Source organism: Pyricularia oryzae, chromosome 3 (genome assembly GCF_000002495.2).
Source record: "Pyricularia oryzae 70-15 chromosome 3, whole genome shotgun sequence".
In the NCBI taxonomy this organism is placed as follows: Eukaryota; Fungi; Ascomycota; class Sordariomycetes; order Magnaporthales; family Pyriculariaceae; genus Pyricularia; species Pyricularia oryzae.
In genome coordinates this window covers 3,778,864-3,796,390 of record NC_017849.1, presented here as the reverse complement: position 1 = coordinate 3,796,390, position 17,527 = coordinate 3,778,864, and the positions used below count along the sequence as shown (strand labels likewise).

Genomic DNA, 17,527 nt, shown 5'->3' with positions numbered 1-17,527 from the left:
TCGAATGAACAGAGTCGATGCTGCATCCAGTGGTTTCGAAAACTTCTACTGTTATAATTAACATAAGAGACAGCAAATCATCTCAGGAAACCTCGACCAACCGCGACCAACAGGCACGATCAACCGCTCTCGTGACGCCAATGGAGAGTTCTAGAGCTCGAGGACGTCGGGATGTCTGGTCCAGAACATAGGGGCGAATAAGCTGCACCTTTGTGCCTGAGACAACTCTCGGCATTCCTCAGCGTCCTTCCCATCGAGTACAAAGACACGCCACTATTGATGGGGAATCCGGCGGCAGAGCCATCGGAGAAGGGGAGTCTTTGTTCTCATCAGGTCAAGAGGTCTCCGTTTGTCGTATTTAATGATCGCTTGGGATATTCCAGGATGTAGATCTGTTCTGATCAGAGTTGGCTGTGAGAGATCTCCAGCTAGTCTCCGTTGAAGCGTTTATACACCACATCTCCCAAGATCTGGTCGATTGAACTCTTTTCAATTTCATTGGGAAAGTCACCATACAAAAAAGACCTAAAGTTATCGTCAAGCTTAGACTACAAAGGTGTCGACATTGCCGGTACAGACCTCTCAAGGGATATGGCGTCACCAAGGGCTCAGTCCGTACCTCCAGGGCGTTCTGTGGCTCCTCGCCGACCACATGCCCTTGTCTCACACCCCCTTGGCATTTACACAGATTCCACCGCATTTCCTAGGGCTACTCAAGATCAACAATCGAACTGGGAGTGGCCCAGGCCAGGCCGCACGCGAGAGAGTGGTCGACTCGTACGAAGAAACGTGGGCAAGCCTCAGTACCACCGAGCGCAGTACTCATCGTCGACCCTTGGGGACCAAACCCCCTCATCCCTGAGGAGCTGTTCGCCAGTATCACTCAGAGAGAACACCTCGTCACCCGAAACGGAACCTTTTTCACCAGCTTCGGCCCGGGACACTGAGAGATACCTGGTGTGGATGCCGACCATGTATGGCAAGAATGTTCGGTACAGCTGGATGGTGATGGATGAGATTGGTCAGCGACCGCAGAGAGAACCGCGATCTCCACTTGAAGAATGGGAAGAGCAACTTCAGCACTTTAAAGCTTTCGACTCTGTTAACAATACCGACATCTCCGTCGAGCCGTCGCCGAGGGACTCTGAAGAAGCTTGTGGTGTGAGGTCGATGCCTTCGGTACTTAAACCGGCACGAGGGAGACCTATATTGTCCAAGACGAATGCTCAAAGCGACAAGACGGCCGGTGTCCCTCCGTCATTTCGCATGCCTTCCAAGCCATACATGGTCTTCTTGACCGGACAAGCATTGGTCGGGGATATAGAAATCAGACCGTTGTCGATCAGGAGCGTTTCAGGTAATCGCGCGGCAGGTGCCGAACGAACAACCGAAAGTGATACCACACAAGAGGCCGGGGAGGGCTCGCCACACGCAGTGCGATGCGAAAGTGAAGGCCCAGCAGCATCCAGCAGGCCAAAGATCAGGACCGACACCTCGATTCCAACTGCAGCAGACTTTTCCCCGTCCAAGTTTGACTATGGGGCTTCCCCTACAATTTTAGAATACTACTACAAGACTGTATTTGCGGCCGTTGAGGGGAAGGAGGGAGGGGATAATTCAACCCCTGATGTCACGCCGAATAAAGCACCTGCCGCAATCGAAAGTACACAGCAAGAGGCGGTATTGCAGAAAAGACTTGAGGATTGCAGAGTCTTGCCCTTGGCGACGGTACCTCAATCTGGCAACGTCGAAATCAAGACCCATTGAGCAAAGAGTCAGATGGTTAGTGATAGTAGCGGGAAGAGCAGCGTTACTTGTGGTTCTCAGTTCCACCTATAATAAGGCATTCCTCTCTTACATGAACTCTTATCTTCTTTACCTTGATCCCAAGAATATTTTGAATGGCAAAACCTCGAAAGATGTGGAATGGCACTGGCGGCGTCTTTCTTGGCGATTGGCGCGTAGGTCAGCCGGTGGCGACTTTTCCGTATCAGTTACTGCAAAGGTACCGGTAGTTGCTCTCTGAGCGCCTTGGCTAGCTTTGCGAATCTGACGATGCAAATCCTCCCCGCGGAAACACCAGTGGCAGGCTGGCAGTCCTCAACCGCACTAAAACCTGCGGATTATCCCCCCAACTACAGTTCGCTCCGTTGCGAAAAGTGTCTCGGACGGACCGGTAGATCGGTTTTTTTCTTCTTTTTGCTTTTTGTTGCCGCCAGAAAAAGACTCGCGCCCAGACGAGCGACGCCAAACGTCAAGGCGCTACTCGGCGTAGCTGGGCAAAATGTTCCAAGGCCAAGTCCGCCTTTGTCCGCATCATCGGTGTCCGAGAACGGCTTTCGTTGGGAAAAGAGAAAAAGAAAAGATCAGAAATGGGTTTGCACCTGATGCAGATCAGTTTGGCACCGGGTCAGCGGCGACAGCGTGAGCTACTGCCGGGCTATACCAGGTCGACCAGCAAGAAAAGCAGACAGCTCCCAGCCCGCCGAGAGTGATTGATTGGGCTGACAAACGGGTTCAGGCGCTAAAAAGACTGTAGTTATGCTAAGGCCCGCCAGGCTATTTCGTCTCGGAATGAATCCATCGCGCCCGGTCGCATGGGTCAGTCGTTGTTAGGGAGAATGCCAAGGTAGATTGGTGACGATTCTGGGGCGATTTCAATGGGATAAGACCGTTGGAAGGAATCTCAACTCGTTCGCGAAGCATTTTCCGAGGTTTCATCGCACCTGGAGCAAACAAACAATCCTGTTAGAGACTGACGTTAAAAAGAAATCAGAGGGCCACCTCGTACCCGGACAGACGGACGTGTATGCTTACCAGGATCGTCGGCAGTGGTGCAGGACTCACCAACAGCAGCAGAAATACTACCTTACCTAGGTAGGGACCTACCTGTATTCACGACAGCACCCCACTATACCACACTATAAACACTCGAACCGCTCGCTTCGCACCGCAGCCATGAGCACTGCAATTCCAGTACCGTCCAGTCCCTCCTTCGGGCCATGCCAAAGTCTTGTTTTCAACCCGCTGCCCCTCGGTCACTACCAACAACACGATCAGCGTCACAAGCAGCACCAATCGTCGGCGGAGTCGATGCACCACCAGCAAAAGATCGCCGCGCGGCCGGCACTACAACACCAGTGCGCCTATTGGGATAAGACCCAAAAGACCATTACGGCTCACCCGGAAGCACCACTGTGTGGGCAGCATTGCTCATCGGGGATCGCCGAGTCTTGCACGCAAAAAGAAAACAAGGCATCATCGGGCGGCAAACGCGCACAGGAGCTGGTCCCGCCTCCAAGACTCGAGATCAGGGGAAAAGACGTTGACGACAAGGCCCTCATCTCACCATTGATGCTCTCTGAGAGCCCAAGGAGGGCGACGGCAGCGGGAGGGATTGCTGGTGGTGGTCGTGGGTAAGGAACTGACTCAGGCCCGGGGGAATAGACGGCAGACAGTCCGAAAAGCCGAGATTTCTCCTCTGAGCCCCCCGTGCGGGCGTTTGGTGGAGGGGGGGCTGGCTTATGACGATCAACACAGCCCGGAGGGTGAGGGCTCCAATGGGTGCTACAGAGTATAAAGGGGTAAAGAAGTAAACAAAAGATAGAATAAAAAAAAAGCCTCAACGACAAAAAACAAAAAAGAAAGTAGGCATGCATGCATTGGTCTGTCTAAGGAGTTGAGTGGGTAAAGTCAACTCATTGAAACGTTTCAATTGGCCATCAGGGTGTTGTCGCTCTGCGTTCCGTACCGTACTGTTGTTGTTCTTTTGCTGTGGATTACTGTGTAGCCAACACCCCCGTTGGCATCCACGACAAGCTTTGCCAAGGCCGGATCTGGCAGCTCTGGGCGATCGATAGGATTATGGATGGTCTGGAACATGGATGAGATGAGCACCTTGGTGGAGTCGTACCTTTTGCTACTTCGTATTTTTTTATCCAAAACATATCTTTGTACCCTGTGTCAATAGTACTTAGGTATTTACAAGGTTTATGTACTGTACAATATTCAATGCCACATCCACCGTACTTGGCAAATTCATGTACCTTGTCCTAGTGTTGTTATACGAAGTAGCAAAGCTTATCCCCCTCAACTATGCAAGTATAGTTATCCGTAGCACTTCATCCCGTACAAGATGCCACCGACGCAAAGATGCGCCGCCCATGTAAAATTCAAACTACACCGTCAGGATATGAGTAAACCCGAGGTCTTTCTGCGATGTTACTTACTGTCCATTTCTTTTTTTTTTTTTTTTTTTTTTTACTTCAGCAGCGACACCGCCAGCCCGGTAAACACGCCACAAAAGCTGATGACGACGACTTTTGGCGGGCCAGCCTGGTTCCAGATCTACACCCACTCCGTGCAGCTTATCTTTGCTCGGGTAGTTGAGCCCCCTAACTGTGACCCCACCGAGTACCACTCACAACCCCGGATTATTTCGCGTAATGGCGGTGGGTTGAAAGGAGGGGGTACTAAGTAATGCTTAGTACCAAATAAGCTTTTACTTCTTTTGCTGCGGGAAGATGCATGTTGTCAAGCTGTCTTTACTTCAGCAAGGTCGTCATCAAGGCGGGGTGAGCCCTTGTTATTTTTTTCAGACGGGTTCGAACATTTTAGGGGGCTGAGACAGGAAAGCTACCGGCACTAAGTTTAACCCGGGTTAGTAAACAACCTAGGGAGTGGCCCGCTTCCGGTGAGTTGCGTAAGCATTCAGGCAGACTTCCCCGGCTTTGGTTTACGACGTAACTGTACCGCATGAAAGAGGGCGATCGACAGACTTGGTACGAAGTAGCTGGGTCAGTGAAAAAAAAACAAGCTTGAGCTTGGAAAAGACGGGACAGGGAGTCTGGGGGTTTGAGATGGGACGCGCGGAACTTGGGTGGTGTGCCAGGGATGAAGATACAGTGCAGCTAGATAGATACTATAAACGTTCAATGTGGGATAGGTTTGGATCGGATTTAGATATAAACCAGCCGTTTCCATCTCGAGTTCTACGTTTGTCTCCTCATCAGATCATCACCCTCAAGCCAACATCAAAGAACAAAACCGCAGACTCACAATCCCAACCAATCTCACCAAATCCCCATCTCATATTTCCAAATCCCCTCAATACTACACAAAATGTTCGGATTCGGTAGGTCTCACCTCTCAACATCCACCCCGTCCTGACATATGTTCCTTTTCTCTCTTCTTTTTTCTCCCCTTTTACTGACCTCAGAAACTACAGACGAGGCCAAGGAGCACCGTGACGAGTTCTACAACGGAACTCCTCACGAGTCCAAGCTGTCGCACGAGCTCCTCGCCTCTGCAGCCAGCTTCGAGGCTATGCACTTGTGGGAGAAGAAGCAGCGCGAGTCGGGACAGCCCGTCAACCACGGCCTGGCCAAGGAGATGCTCGCCGCCGCCGCCGGCTTCGAGGTCGATAAGCTGGTCGAGACCAAGGGCCTCGACATGATCGACCGCGAAAAGGCAAAGCACCACGCCAAGCAGCAGGCCGAGCGCATGTACGATGAGCAGTATGGTCAATACGCCGAGTACAACCCGTGAGTATTTTACTTTTCTTTTTCCTTTTCCCCCCCACACTTGCTATGCTTTGGGTTTCAAACTGACCCAGATGCCTCTTTCTTTCAATTCATAGTGAGCAGCAGAGGCCGCATCGCCACATGCAGTATTAAATTGCATACGGGAATCGAGAGCTGGGGGACTCTTGGGTTGTGCAGAATAGCACCTAGTGAATTGAAATTTGAGCGACGACGTATGAGACACAATATATCCTCTCTTGTGCAAATGCCAATGTGAATGAAGCTTGCGCTGTGTTTGCCGCTGCTGGGCATACGCCTTGATATGAGGACGTGCAATTGGTGGAATCTGTTGAGCTGGCAGCACCGACGTGAGCTAATCCCCTAGTCAATTGGTAGTTGGCTTTTCATATCTATTTGCCCAGCTCAACTTCCTCCAAACTTTTTGAGGTACTCCTCATGCAGCTTCTTCTGCTTCTCCCAGTCCTTCTTCAGCTTCTTGGCAGCCGACTTGGTCACCTCACTGCCATCCTTCATCTTTGTCGGGATGCCTTCGTCGTCAAACTCGCTGTACTTTTCCGTCTCCGACCGGTACATATCCTGCGGCTTGACTGCCGCCTTGGCCCACCTCTCCTGCTCCTTGCGCTCCTTCTCCAGCCTGGCCTCCTCCTTGGCCCGCTCCTTGGCCGCCTGCTGAGCCGCCTTCTCCTCGCGCGCCGCGATCAGCTGCGCTGCGGGGACGAACTTGATCAGCGACGGCTGCCCATCCGGCCGGTCGTCGAGATAGACGCCCAGGTTCGTCAAGTCGTGGTCGCGGATGCGGTCGCTCAAGCTGAGTATAGCCTTCTTCTGCTCCGGGCTGGCCGCGGACGACACGGTCCTGCGCAGCTCGTCGCGGAGCTTGGCCACGGCATCCACAAATGGGTATGCCAGCCTCTCCGGGTCCGTGACTCCCGAGTCCTCCAGCTTTTGGACATCGGACGCCGGGCTTTGCGTGTCGAGGACCGCAATCACCGACTCTGCGAACCCAGACGTCTTGATTTCGTCCCGGACTGAGGCGTACGTTTTCCTGACTGCTTCCAGGTCCAAGCCTGCGCTTGGGTCTGACACCCAGCCGAGTCCGTTGTAAGGTGGTTTAGCGTTGGCGTCGAGGCCGAAGATGCCGACCATCCGCGTAACCCATCGTGCTATCCTCTCTATGGCTACGAGGTCTGCATCGTTCTTGTGTTCCCGTTTGTGAACATTGACCTTGTTGACCAGCTCTGCGATTGTGCGCAATGCACCGTTGGTGTCGAACGAGTTTGTCAAGAAAGCTTGAGTGTCTTTCTTGGCTTGATCAAGATCCGCAAGCAGGCCTTGTTGTGCCGCATCGTCCGAAATAGACAGAGACTCGAGTCCATCATTGGTGGATGCAACGCCTGCCTCTGCCAGCCATGACTTGGTGTTTGTGAAGAATTGCTGTATCAGTAGTTAGCGTGGGGGCACTTATAACGGCTGACAGTATTGATATGCCGGATTGACTTACGTTGACCGTGTTCTCCCAGCTATCCGCCTGTACCCTTAACTCAGGCGAAATTTCCACGCCCTCGTTCCACCTGCCCATCATGAATACTATGCGCAGATTCCTTGCCGAGTATGTGGTGGCTAATGCGTCTTTGATGGTCTGGAAATTCTTGAGCGACTTGGACATCTTTGATCCCGAGATCGACAGATGACCCATGTGCAAAAAGTACTTGACCCAAGTGTGCTCCCCCTTGCCATGCTCGCAATAGTATGCCTCACTCTGCGCCAGCTCGTTGTCGTGGTGCGGGAAGGCAAGATCTATGCCTCCGGAGTGAACATCCATCTGCGCCCCCAGCCTGTCCGACGCCATGACCGAGCACTCAATGTGCCAACCAGGCCTTCCATTTCCCCAGGGGCTCGGCCAGTAGGGTTCACCGGGCTTCGACTGCTTCCACAGCGCGAAGTCGCCAGGGCTCCGCTTTCCGCCAGCACCCTTGGAGAGAGAACCCTCTCCCTCCTCCTGCAATGCCTTGTCGCCGCGGCTCTCGGGCTTGAGGCGTGCATAAGTGTTGCCGCCCTTTTCGAAGGCGGCAATATCAAAATATACGGAGCCCTCCGACTCGTACGCGAAGCCCTTCTTGACTATCCTGTCGACAAAGTCGGCGATCTGGGGCACGTACTCGGTCACTCTAGTGATCTCGTCGGGGCGCAAGTTGTTTAGGTTGTCCATGTCGTCAAAGAAGTCGGCCTCCATGCGCCGCGTCAGGTCCGTGAACATGCTCTGGTCGCTCGTGTCGATCGTCTCCTTGTACAGGGAGTCGAGGTACGGGAGGAGCACCTCGTCCGCGGATCCAAAAACCTTGCCATTCCGGAGACCTTTGGCGGCGGCGTCCATGTTGCTCAGATGCATCTTGATCTTGGCCTCGCCATCGCCTGGCTTCCCGTCTGCCGTAAGCGCACCGCCGGCCAGGACGCCGCCATACGCCTTATCGCGGCGCTGCTCGTAGTTCTTCTCGTCCAAGGCTTCGGCCTCTACAAGCAATGGCAGGTTGCTCTGCGCATAAGCCAGAAACGCTTTTGCGCCCAGCGCATGCAACTCTTCCGGCGTGTAAGCCTTCTTCTTCTCGAGGTCCAGCAACCTTTGCCTCCGGGCCCTGATGATGATCTTGTCGTCGATATCGGTAATGTTCATGACAAACTTGACCTTGTAGTCAAAGTAGTGCAAGAAGATGCGGCGGATGATATCGGTCGAGACATAGTTCCTGGCGTGGCCCAGATGGCTCTGGTCGTAGACTGTCGGTCCGCAGGCGTACCATGACACGTTACCCTTCTCCTTGGGCTCGAAGGGCACCGGCCCGCCGGGCTGCAGGGAGTTGTGGACTTTGATGGTGGGCGACGCCATCGTGGGCAATGCTGCTGCCGGAACTGCGTATGCTAAAGAGGATCTAGAGGTGAAGAATCGCCTCGTGGATGAATGGAAGAGAAAGGGTCTCGCGGTCCTGAAAAAGGAGTGCATCCAGGAAGCGGGCCTGCGCGTGCAGGAAGATGCGTCAGAGAGGGGGGCAGCTTAAAGGAGGGGCAGCAGGCGCGGCATTGGCAGCAGTGGAATGGAGCTTTCAGTTGCAACGTGTAGCATAAAGAATAGCATTAACTTCTGCGCCTAGCCCAGCACGTCAATTGTCTCACGCGTATTTGCTCATGGGCAGGGATACCCTACCCCGCGCTTTTGTGGGGAGCTTGAATCAGCTCCCAGACCAGAGGCTCAATAATTTTTCTTTTTTTTATTTTCTTGGTATATGCAGCATCGGTCCCAGTAAACATGCTTTGTTTCGTATGCGACTGCTTTTAGATAGTCATTGGGCAAACCCATTTTGGAAAATACACCACCAATATCTCTTTTATCTTGAGCACTGTATTATTACATTGTCCAATTGAGATCACAGGTCGTGTTCGACACCCTCCGCAATGCCTCAGAGCGCTTCGCCCTTTCTCCACATGGGGCAGCCCAAGGCCAATTCCCTCGCCATCATCCACCTCTCACGCGACCGACTCCAGCCGCTTTATCTCGAAGAAATTGATGGCGAACATGACGGATACGCCGAGGGCGCCGTGCTAAACACGCGATTCGGCTCATTCCCGCACTCGACCTTCATCGGTGTGCCTTGGGGTTCCCAGGTCCGTGCTTCAAAAGTCGACACGGGCTCGAGGGGTCGCAAGCCTCAGCAGAAGAAGCGCAAGCGCGATGGCCAAGATGAGGCAGAGCCAAAGACCACTGAGGTAGACGAGCAGAGCACCCCGGCGGAGGGCGAGCAGAAGGCCGGGGCCAAGCAGGCCGTCGCCGCAGCGAGTGGGTTCGTTCACATCCTGGCCCCGAGCCCGGAGCTATGGACCATGAGTCTGCCGCACAGGACGCAGGTTGTGTATACTCCAGACTACAGCTATATCCTGCAAAGGATACGAGCGCGGCCTGGGAGCAAGATCATCGAGGCGGGCGCGGGGAGCGGAAGTTTCACACATGCCTCGGCAAGGGCTGTCTACAACGGTGTGCCTGGCGCTACTGATGAGGGTTCAAGGCTGAACTCTATAGACTCTGGGAAGGGCCAGGTCTTCAGCTTTGAGTTCAACGAGCCGCGGTATCAGTCAATGTGCAAAGAGATCTCATCCCACAAGCTGGATGACATCGTTCGCATCACACATCGTGACGTTTACAACGACGGTTTCCTAGTAGATGGCCAGAGCCCAAATGCGGAAGCAGTGTTTCTCGATGTTCCTGCGCCCTGGCAAGCGCTGCCAAACCTGGTACGGAGAAGATACAAGGTTCTGGAAGACGAACCTACCGCCGATGGCCAGCCGCCAGCGAAAAGACAAGTAGTGGATGACGGTTACGTTTCGCCTTTAAACCCCAAGAAGAGTGTATATCTTTGCACATTCTCTCCATGCATTGAGCAGGTCACGCGTACAATCTCGACAATGCGCCAACTGGGCTGGATGGACATTGAGACCGTGGATGTCTCCAACAAGCGCATCAACGTCAATCGCGAAAAGATCGGGCTCACTGTCGCGACCGAACGCGGCATGGCGCAGACCCCAGTGGACGTAGACGAGGCGGTCGGGAGGCTGAGAAAGATTGAGGCGCGGGTTCGGGAGCATCAAAAAGCGATACACGATCCCGAAATCGAGGACGCGGATGCTTACATGAGGGATACCTACGAAGACCCGGCGGACGACAGTGTCGCCGAGGGGTCCTCCACGCTACCGCCGTTCATGCAAGGGCGGCTGGTTACACGGACCGAGGCAGATGTCAGGACCCACACGTCGTACCTGACATTTGCGGTGCTGCCGCGCGAGTGGACGGCCGAGGATGAGGCCGCCGCCCTGGCGAAATGGCCCTGTGGCAAAGAGAACCAAGTCATTGGCAGTTTGGATAAGAATGCACGCAAGCAGCAGAAGCGGGATATGTTGGAGGCGAAGCGGAAGAAGAAGTCGGCGAACAAGGAGAGGAAGGGTGAGAAGGGCAACAAAGCCGCCGAGCCGGACCAGACAGACGGAGATGTAGCGACTGACGTCTCGATAAATCAACAGCAGCAGCAGAACCAGTCCCAAGCGACCGAGCTGGACAAGGAATCGAACCCTCAACTGAAGCGTGAGCGAGGATCCGAGGATGCAACTGATCATGGGGCTTCTGGTCATGATCCAAAGAGAGCGAGACTTGATCAGTCATGATGTCAGGGATGGATTGTCGAACTGATGCGGACGGTTCACGAGGGGATGGGGTTGCCAACAAAAACAGCTATAGTCGAGTCGAGTCGAGTCTTACTGATACCCTTTGAATACTATACAATCCAAGGTGGCTGCCAAAGGATCCGTTTCTCAATGCAATCCTTTTTTTGATTCACGAACTATGAACCTCTGTTGATATGAGACAACGCTGCTCTAATGTAGTGGTACTTATCGGTACAGTTTTCTCTCAGCGCAACCGTTATGCCAGCGTTATAAGCAAGAGACTAGCCGACATTTTGCCAAAACCTGTCCTGGAACGGATGTTTTTGCCGCCCTCATCAAGCTCCCATATCCCAGTGTCACCCCAGAGGACCTTTTCGATCCGGGCCCCCGCACTCCCAGGCATCGGGAAGGCGACCCCGTCCCGGTTCTGCGACTCGCTCGGATTAACAATATTAACCAAGACCTCCTTATCCCCCTTGCGCCAGTACGCCACGTCTATCTGATCATCCTTCAACCCCTGCACGTCGACCCTGTACGGCCCGTCGCCTTCGCTGACCAAGAACTCGAGGACGGGCGAGGCGGTGACGACCCTCGCCAGCTCGCCGTGCGAGGTGGCCAGCAGGTCGGTGGGCGGGTACAGCCACGAGACCATGCCGGCAGCGCCGTGGTTGAAGGCCAGCATGTTCATGACGTAGGCCTCGTCGGGCGTCGGGTCCCTGGGCCAGTAGCCCTCGCCGTGGAAGCTCTGCGGGTTGTGGAACTTCGTCTTAGGCCAGCGCCCGAGCATGCGCTCGTACCGGTTCAGGTCCTCGAGCCGCCGCGACACGTCCCGCACGTTGCCGTCGCAGTTGTCACACCCGCAGTCGCCGTAGGTTGCGTTGCACGCCGTGCCCCACTTGGAAAAGGTCGAGTTGGCGATGATGGGATACACGTCCTCCATCAGGAAGTCGGCCGCCACCGAGTACTCGGCAAAATAGTAGTTTTGGCAATTTAGCGTGACGGCGACCGGGTGGTAGGGGTCCAGCTTGCGGATGAGGTTGACCGAGTCAACTGTCCAGTTGAATGGATGCTGGTGGCCGTCGGGTCTGAAGCAAACATGTCAGAAACGACAGTTCAAATCACCAGAAAAAAAAGGACAGAAAGAATCTTACTCGTCGCCACCCCAGTACGAATACAAGGCTTCATCATCAACAACCGGCCGCACCTTCTCCTCCACCCAGGTGTTGTTCTGATAGTTGTCCCGCAGGTCGTACATGAATGGCAGGTTGATCCTCCCCATGTACGCAAATGCATCACGCGAGACCGGGTACGTCGTCAGGGGCGTCATGGAGTTGAGCCCAAAGCCAGCGTACCTCTGGATCAGGCTCGTGTCGTTCTGGCCCAGGAACCCATCGTACGAGGCGTAGTAGCCGTATGGCAGCAGCGGGCGCCACGTCTGGTTCGACGCCGTGTTGCGGAATTGCAGGCCGCCGTTGAGGTTGTCGATGCGCGTCGCGCTGCCCTGCTTCTTGTCCGGCAGGAAGAAGAGGTCCGTCCTGGCCGTGTAGACGCGCAGCTCGGCCCCGTCGCCGTCGCCGTTGCTGCCGCCGTCGGCGTTCACCCAGCCCCTGAACACCACGGCCTGTGCCGTGCGGGAGGGCTCCACGGCGCCCGCGAGGTTAAACGAGACCACGTTGCGGGTCGAGTTGATGGCTACGGTCCCCGCTGCCAGCTGCTTGCCGGTCGAGTCGAGCGTGATGTTGTAGGCCAGGCCGGCCTTTTGCCTCGACTCGGCCAGCGGAGCGCCAAAGTACCTTGACAGCTCCGCATTGATGACGAACTCACCCTTTTGCTCATTGGACAGGTAAATGCTGAAGCGCGGCTTGAACTGGACGTTGAGCTGCGGCGGGCCTGAGATCTCGGGCGGGTTTTGGATCTGACCGCCCGGATCAAAGCTAGGAAATCTGATCTGAGGTCAGTATAAAGGGGATGGCCATTGGACAGTGGCGACGAGCGACCTGGCAATGTCGTTTGAACCCATCCCTTTTTTTTGGCGAGTTTATAGGACAAGTACTAACTGGGGCTGGTACGCTTTCCCACACCATCGATCCCATTGTGGATTGTTACCCGTCGTCTGAGATGCGACCGGGACGACGATGGAGACAAAACCCAACACGAGCCAAAGCATTTTTGCCGTGAACTAGTTTGTACTTCGCCCCTTTTCAAAAAGCGTAGTGCGAGCCAACCTTGACCAGTTCGGGGTAAGCACAAGTCTACCCTCTGAAGCAATAAGTGTCGCCTGCGTAGGCTACAAGCCTTCAGACCGGCGAGTTCGGCAAACCGAACAAACAAGAGGAAAAAGAAGAAAAAAACCTTGAAAGTAAATAAACAGGGAATGAGTCAACTCAATTATAGTAGCGAGAACCTAAATTCTATTCTACCCACCAACCGATCGGCAAAGGTTACAATGCGGGGAAGGGAAGGGGAGCGCCTACCGGGAGGACGGGGAGAATGCGAAGACAAAGAAACGTTACGTGTGCGTCGGTGACGTTCAATGCACATGCAGATCTTGCTTTGCATCTTCCGCGGGTATATGACAACGGCGCAATCTTGGCACTTGGGCAGGTACCTAGATATGCTTTTGCCGACTGGCCATTACACGGGCCTGAATGCAGGTACACAGTCATTAAGTTGGGCGGGCTAGACGTGCAAAAACCTTACACATCGTCCAAAGTCATGCTTCGTGTCGCGATTATTACGGACTTACTGACAAACAGCGGAATGGCATGACAATGGCAAGCAGACGAAAATCGGGTGGATGAGTCGCCAGGAAGGATCAAAATTAAACAAAGATGTAAGCAATAGAATTCAATGAAATACTAATCAAAAGCCAACCCCAATTGTCAGCGTGTGCCAACAACTCTCATACGATTAGGTTCTGATCTAATTTCATACCCGCTTACCAGAAACACCACATTTGGGAGGAAGACAAACAGAAAATCAAAAGAGAACAAGGCTATTATGAAAGCAAACCTCGAGCAAATTGTTGTTCACTAGCTCGGTAAGGATCAGAAAAGGTGTGGTTTTTGCCTCCCAGTTTCATAGTATTCATTACAAGAAAGCAGACTTGACCTGTTGGACAATATCGTTTAATAACTCCATGCCTTTGTCCATGCGGCTAGAGTGACGGTTAACGTTAGCATAGTGACCTGACAAACCATCTTTATTGCGCTTTGACTGTAAAAAGAATTCGGGGAGGAGTAAGGTATAGCGTTGCTCATCCAAGATCAAGACGTACCCTGACGGCAAAGAATTAGTAAACGAACCAACAACAGAAGATCTTGCCATTGAAATAAAGTCGACCAAGGTCTTAACAACAGAGATAACTTACCACTATAGCCAAGCAAGGCATGTGTGCAACCATCAAACTCCTTCACTTCAACCTCAACCCCGGCAGCCCTTATCTTTTCGGCAAAGTCAAGAGCTTCAGGGCAGAGCAGGTCCTCGCCAGCAACAGCGATAAAAGCAGGCGGCAACCGCGCGAGCAAGTCAACTGGTGCCCTGTTCACGCTGGCCTGCCACTCCTCGCATTGCTCCTGACTGTGCAGCCACATATTGCGGTACCATAGCATGCGTGAAGGCGTGAGCCAAGGCGCGGTGTGTGCCTTTAAGCACCAAAATGGGCCGTTTTCAGGAGTGGCCGTGTTGTCAATCACAGGGACGACTAGCACCTGTTTGATGATGTTGAGATTCGGGGGGTTGTTTTCCTGTGCACATCGGAGTAATGTTGCAACTGTCAGATGGCCTCCGGCTGAGGCGCCGCCTATGGCCACTTTCGTCCTGTCCAAGCCGAGTTCTTTGACGCCACCGTCAGGTTGGGCAAGCCACTGCAACGCCGCTACACTGTCGTCGATGGCCGCTGGGTACGGATGTTCTGGCGCAAGGCGATAGTCCAAATTAATGACAACACACTGAGCATCTGGTGGTTGGGATAGAAGCGAGAGGTTAGTCATGGTCTCTGGGTTTTGACGGGGTATAACTGCAGTCAGGGTTGATAGCATAGATGTTACAACGACCTGACTGCGCAATGTCAAATGCGGTTATAACGAGGACACCAGGAAATCGGATCTTATCGACCGTGGACCCAAGATGATACTATGTGAGGCAAAGACCCTATAGGTAATAATTCTGGCTTGAGGAAAGGAATCTTGTCCAAGTGCAGAAAGTCAAGGAGTGAGGGCTGGAGAGTGTCAAGTATCCGACAGCTTACACTCGCAGATACGCGTCAAGACCTCCTCGTCACTGTCGAGATCTCCAAGCGCATGACCACCTCCGTGAAACCAAAGGAAAACTGGCCAGCCGTCGGGGTGTCTGTCCATATCTCTGTCGGTGCTGGGTGTAAAGATCCTGATCCTGAGGTTCGAATCTGGGATTGTCATGATCCGGTCACTGCCTACTGGGATGGGCTTGACCGAATTTCTGGGCAGGCCGTAGGTTCCTAGTCGACGGGTTCCGTCCCATTCTCTCTGTTCATCCGGCTTGATATATTGGAGAACCTCATCGTGAAGCTTAACGTATTGAGAGTCTAGAAGTGGCCGTACATCTGGATGTAACGGTTGCCAGATTTTCCTGTCTTCCATGTCGTTTGGGGTCGCACTTGGCATATCTGCTGGGGGTTGTTAAATGGGATGGTTTTGGGGAAGTTTCTAGAACGGTAGCGTTTGATGAAGAGAAAGGGACAGGAAGCCAAGGACAAGACAGAGGATCAGAAATGCCGACTTCTTATGGCAAGTCCGGATCTTGGCAGCCGGTCGGTGGGGTTGTACACATGGAGCAAGGCTCTGTGGGCAGTGTGTTTGCTTTTCTTGCCTCCCCGGTAAATGAAGAGTGTATTTGCTGGTCTCACTGGCCCACGAGTATATGGGGCCAAGATGACGAAAAAAAGGCTTCTCAAAGTCCCAGGTACGTGGTAATGGCGCTCGGCTCGTCTCAGGATCTCCAACGTTGATCGGGAGGGATGCCGGCCAGAAAACGAAACAAAAATACCCACTTTATAATCTCTCACGCCCTGGATCAGTGGGGGGCGTTAGCTTTGGCTTCTGTCATAGCACCGAGTTGAGCGAGGTGTTGAGGGGGCATTATCATTATCGGTACCTCGAGCGGAACTGAATCCACACCTGGTGGTACGGTACTGTGGATAGAGTCTGTCATGGAAATATTATGGCCTGTAGGGAGGCAAGCTTACCGTACAGTACAACCAGCCACCCGTCCGCTGGACCGACGCAATCATGACAGGCAAGAAGCAAACAAGCATACATCCTCGTGGCCACTTAGCCAACAAGGGAACGTATCCGTATTAGACATTTCGGTATATCCGTGGTTGCCATGCTGAGTAAATAATAATATTATTACTACACGGCATCAAGTGTCGATCCGCCTCGCGCGATGATGATGATGATGCTATGCTGTTTTACTCACCGGTTTTGGCGCGTTGCCGAATTATGTCGCTTTGCCTTGCTTTCCCATTGGTGCCCAAAAAGGGACCGACCAAGGATGTGGTCTGTAGACCGGTCAGGGTAGGAGGGTGATGTGCATAGTCAAGGCTGATGACAGCATCAGACAGACAGACAGACCGACCGACCTTCATATCCTGTACCGTACGCAACAACCACGAAGGGGCATGGCAAGTTGTTTAACTCCCAATTGTTGAAGCTGTTGGCGGGCGCTTGTTTGAGCCGAGAAGAGCCATCGAGTCTGGATCGTGGCCATGAACCCAACAACAACCTAACCTACCTTAAGTCTCTCTTCAGAGTCTTGCTGAAAGAGGGTGGCTTGGCTGCCACAAACTGACGTGACGGTTTAAAGAAGCAACTACGTTAATCAGTAATACAGAATCGTTCCCTCCCCCATGTTGTTGGATGGCTGCGCGACATCAGTGAAAATGATCCCTGCATTAGTTCGCAATCCAGACAATTGGGCTCGGAGAGGCTTGGCAAGTTTAATGTACTGGAAAGAAAAGCACTTTTTAGCAGAAATTCACTCTCGTTACCTCGAAGCAGGTACACATAGCTGCGCTGCTTGGATGCTGATCTCTCTCCCCATCTTCCGATTGATTTTTTGCTACCCCTCAAACCCACGCCAAGCCGTATCGTTTTGGGTAGGGGCCCCCAGCTACAATCTCCAGCTACGCGTAACCTTTATTCAGCTGCGAACTCCGGGCAGGCAATTGCTGCCGTGGTTCCTTCCTCGAAAGGTGGATGACAACATTCAATTTCTGTCGGTGCGCACCTACTGTACCCAGGTAACCATGGAATTTTTCTTTCTTCCATAGTACCGGGGTTCTAGAATGCCTGCCAGTGCCAGGTACCTACGGTAGACTACCCAGGTACCTACCAAGCTACCTACCTGGTAGGTACCTAGGTAACCAGGTACACAACGTAAACCTAGCGCCTTCGGGTCCTCCACCTTGAATAACCGACCTGGGGTCTTCCCAGCTTTTCGTTAAAGGTTTCGGTGTCGTGTTTTGCAGAACCCGACAAAATCTTCGATGTTTATTTTGCCAGCGCCACGAAAAGATTTCCCCTGGTAAATGGCTGCCAGTTGCCTGCCATGTTCCTTTCGGGTCTTTAGATTTGCCGTCGCCAAGGTACATGTATGCCCAACTTGCCGATCAGTAATCGTCTCCCCGGCTGGAGATCGACGCTGTCGGGTCGCGAGGGAATGGGACCTGACGACTTTATAGCAACCACCCATTGCTTCGGTACTTGCTCTGCACGGTTATCTGCAATGGTTTCATTCTCTCC

At 53.2% G+C, this 17,527-nt stretch overlaps 7 protein-coding genes across 8 annotated transcripts; 4 read left to right on the top strand and 3 right to left on the bottom strand.

Annotated features, from left to right (window-relative positions):
* Positions 1-652: 652 nt before the first annotated feature.
* On the top strand, positions 653-1,925 carry MGG_04875 (uncharacterized protein; the record flags this gene model as incomplete). Its single annotated transcript, XM_003712308.1, has 2 exons — positions 653-818; positions 929-1,925. 2 exons carry the CDS (start codon positions 653-655, stop codon positions 1,765-1,767), a joined length of 1,005 nt encoding a protein of 334 aa, XP_003712356.1. The 3' UTR covers positions 1,768-1,925.
* Positions 1,926-2,903: 978 nt separating this feature from the next.
* MGG_12974 (uncharacterized protein) lies at positions 2,904-3,469 on the top strand. Its single transcript, XM_003712307.1, has one exon. The coding sequence runs from the start codon at positions 2,959-2,961 to the stop codon at positions 3,418-3,420; it is 462 nt and encodes a 153-aa protein (XP_003712355.1). The 5' UTR covers positions 2,904-2,958; the 3' UTR covers positions 3,421-3,469.
* Positions 3,470-4,834: 1,365 nt separating this feature from the next.
* On the bottom strand, positions 4,835-8,674 carry MGG_04872 (cysteinyl-tRNA synthetase). The gene is made up of 2 exons (XM_003712305.1): positions 7,045-8,674; positions 4,835-6,977 (listed from the first exon to the last, which is right to left on the bottom strand). The coding sequence occupies exons 1-2, from the start codon at positions 8,536-8,538 to the stop codon at positions 5,946-5,948; spliced, it is 2,526 nt and encodes an 841-aa protein (XP_003712353.1). The 5' UTR covers positions 8,539-8,674; the 3' UTR covers positions 4,835-5,945.
* On the top strand, positions 4,975-5,765 carry MGG_04873 (uncharacterized protein). Its single transcript, XM_003712306.1, has 3 exons — positions 4,975-5,134; positions 5,228-5,543; positions 5,639-5,765. The coding sequence occupies exons 1-3, from the start codon at positions 5,122-5,124 to the stop codon at positions 5,673-5,675; spliced, it is 366 nt and encodes a 121-aa protein (XP_003712354.1). The 5' UTR covers positions 4,975-5,121; the 3' UTR covers positions 5,676-5,765.
* Positions 8,675-8,821: 147 nt separating the features above from the next.
* MGG_04871 lies at positions 8,822-10,921 on the top strand (the record flags this gene model as incomplete). Of its 2 annotated transcripts, XM_003712303.1 has the most annotated exons (2): positions 8,822-10,527; positions 10,605-10,921. In XM_003712303.1, the coding sequence occupies 2 exons, from the start codon at positions 8,988-8,990 to the stop codon at positions 10,667-10,669; spliced, it is 1,605 nt and encodes a 534-aa protein (XP_003712351.1). The 2 variants fall into 2 exon arrangements, with proteins under 2 accessions (XP_003712351.1, XP_003712352.1); XM_003712304.1 differs by having other exon boundaries at positions 8,988-10,745.
* MGG_04870 (uncharacterized protein) lies at positions 10,889-13,209 on the bottom strand. Its single transcript, XM_003712302.1, has 3 exons — positions 12,803-13,209; positions 11,897-12,688; positions 10,889-11,830 (listed from the first exon to the last, which is right to left on the bottom strand). Exons 1-3 carry the CDS (start codon positions 12,910-12,912, stop codon positions 11,002-11,004), a joined length of 1,731 nt encoding a protein of 576 aa, XP_003712350.1. The 5' UTR covers positions 12,913-13,209; the 3' UTR covers positions 10,889-11,001.
* Positions 13,210-13,873: 664 nt separating this feature from the next.
* On the bottom strand, positions 13,874-15,388 carry MGG_04869 (esterase/lipase/thioesterase; the record flags this gene model as incomplete). Its single annotated transcript, XM_003712301.1, has 3 exons — positions 13,874-13,902; positions 14,116-14,703; positions 14,995-15,388. The coding sequence occupies 3 exons, from the start codon at positions 15,386-15,388 to the stop codon at positions 13,874-13,876; spliced, it is 1,011 nt and encodes a 336-aa protein (XP_003712349.1).
* Between the last annotated feature and the right edge of the window lie 2,139 nt (positions 15,389-17,527).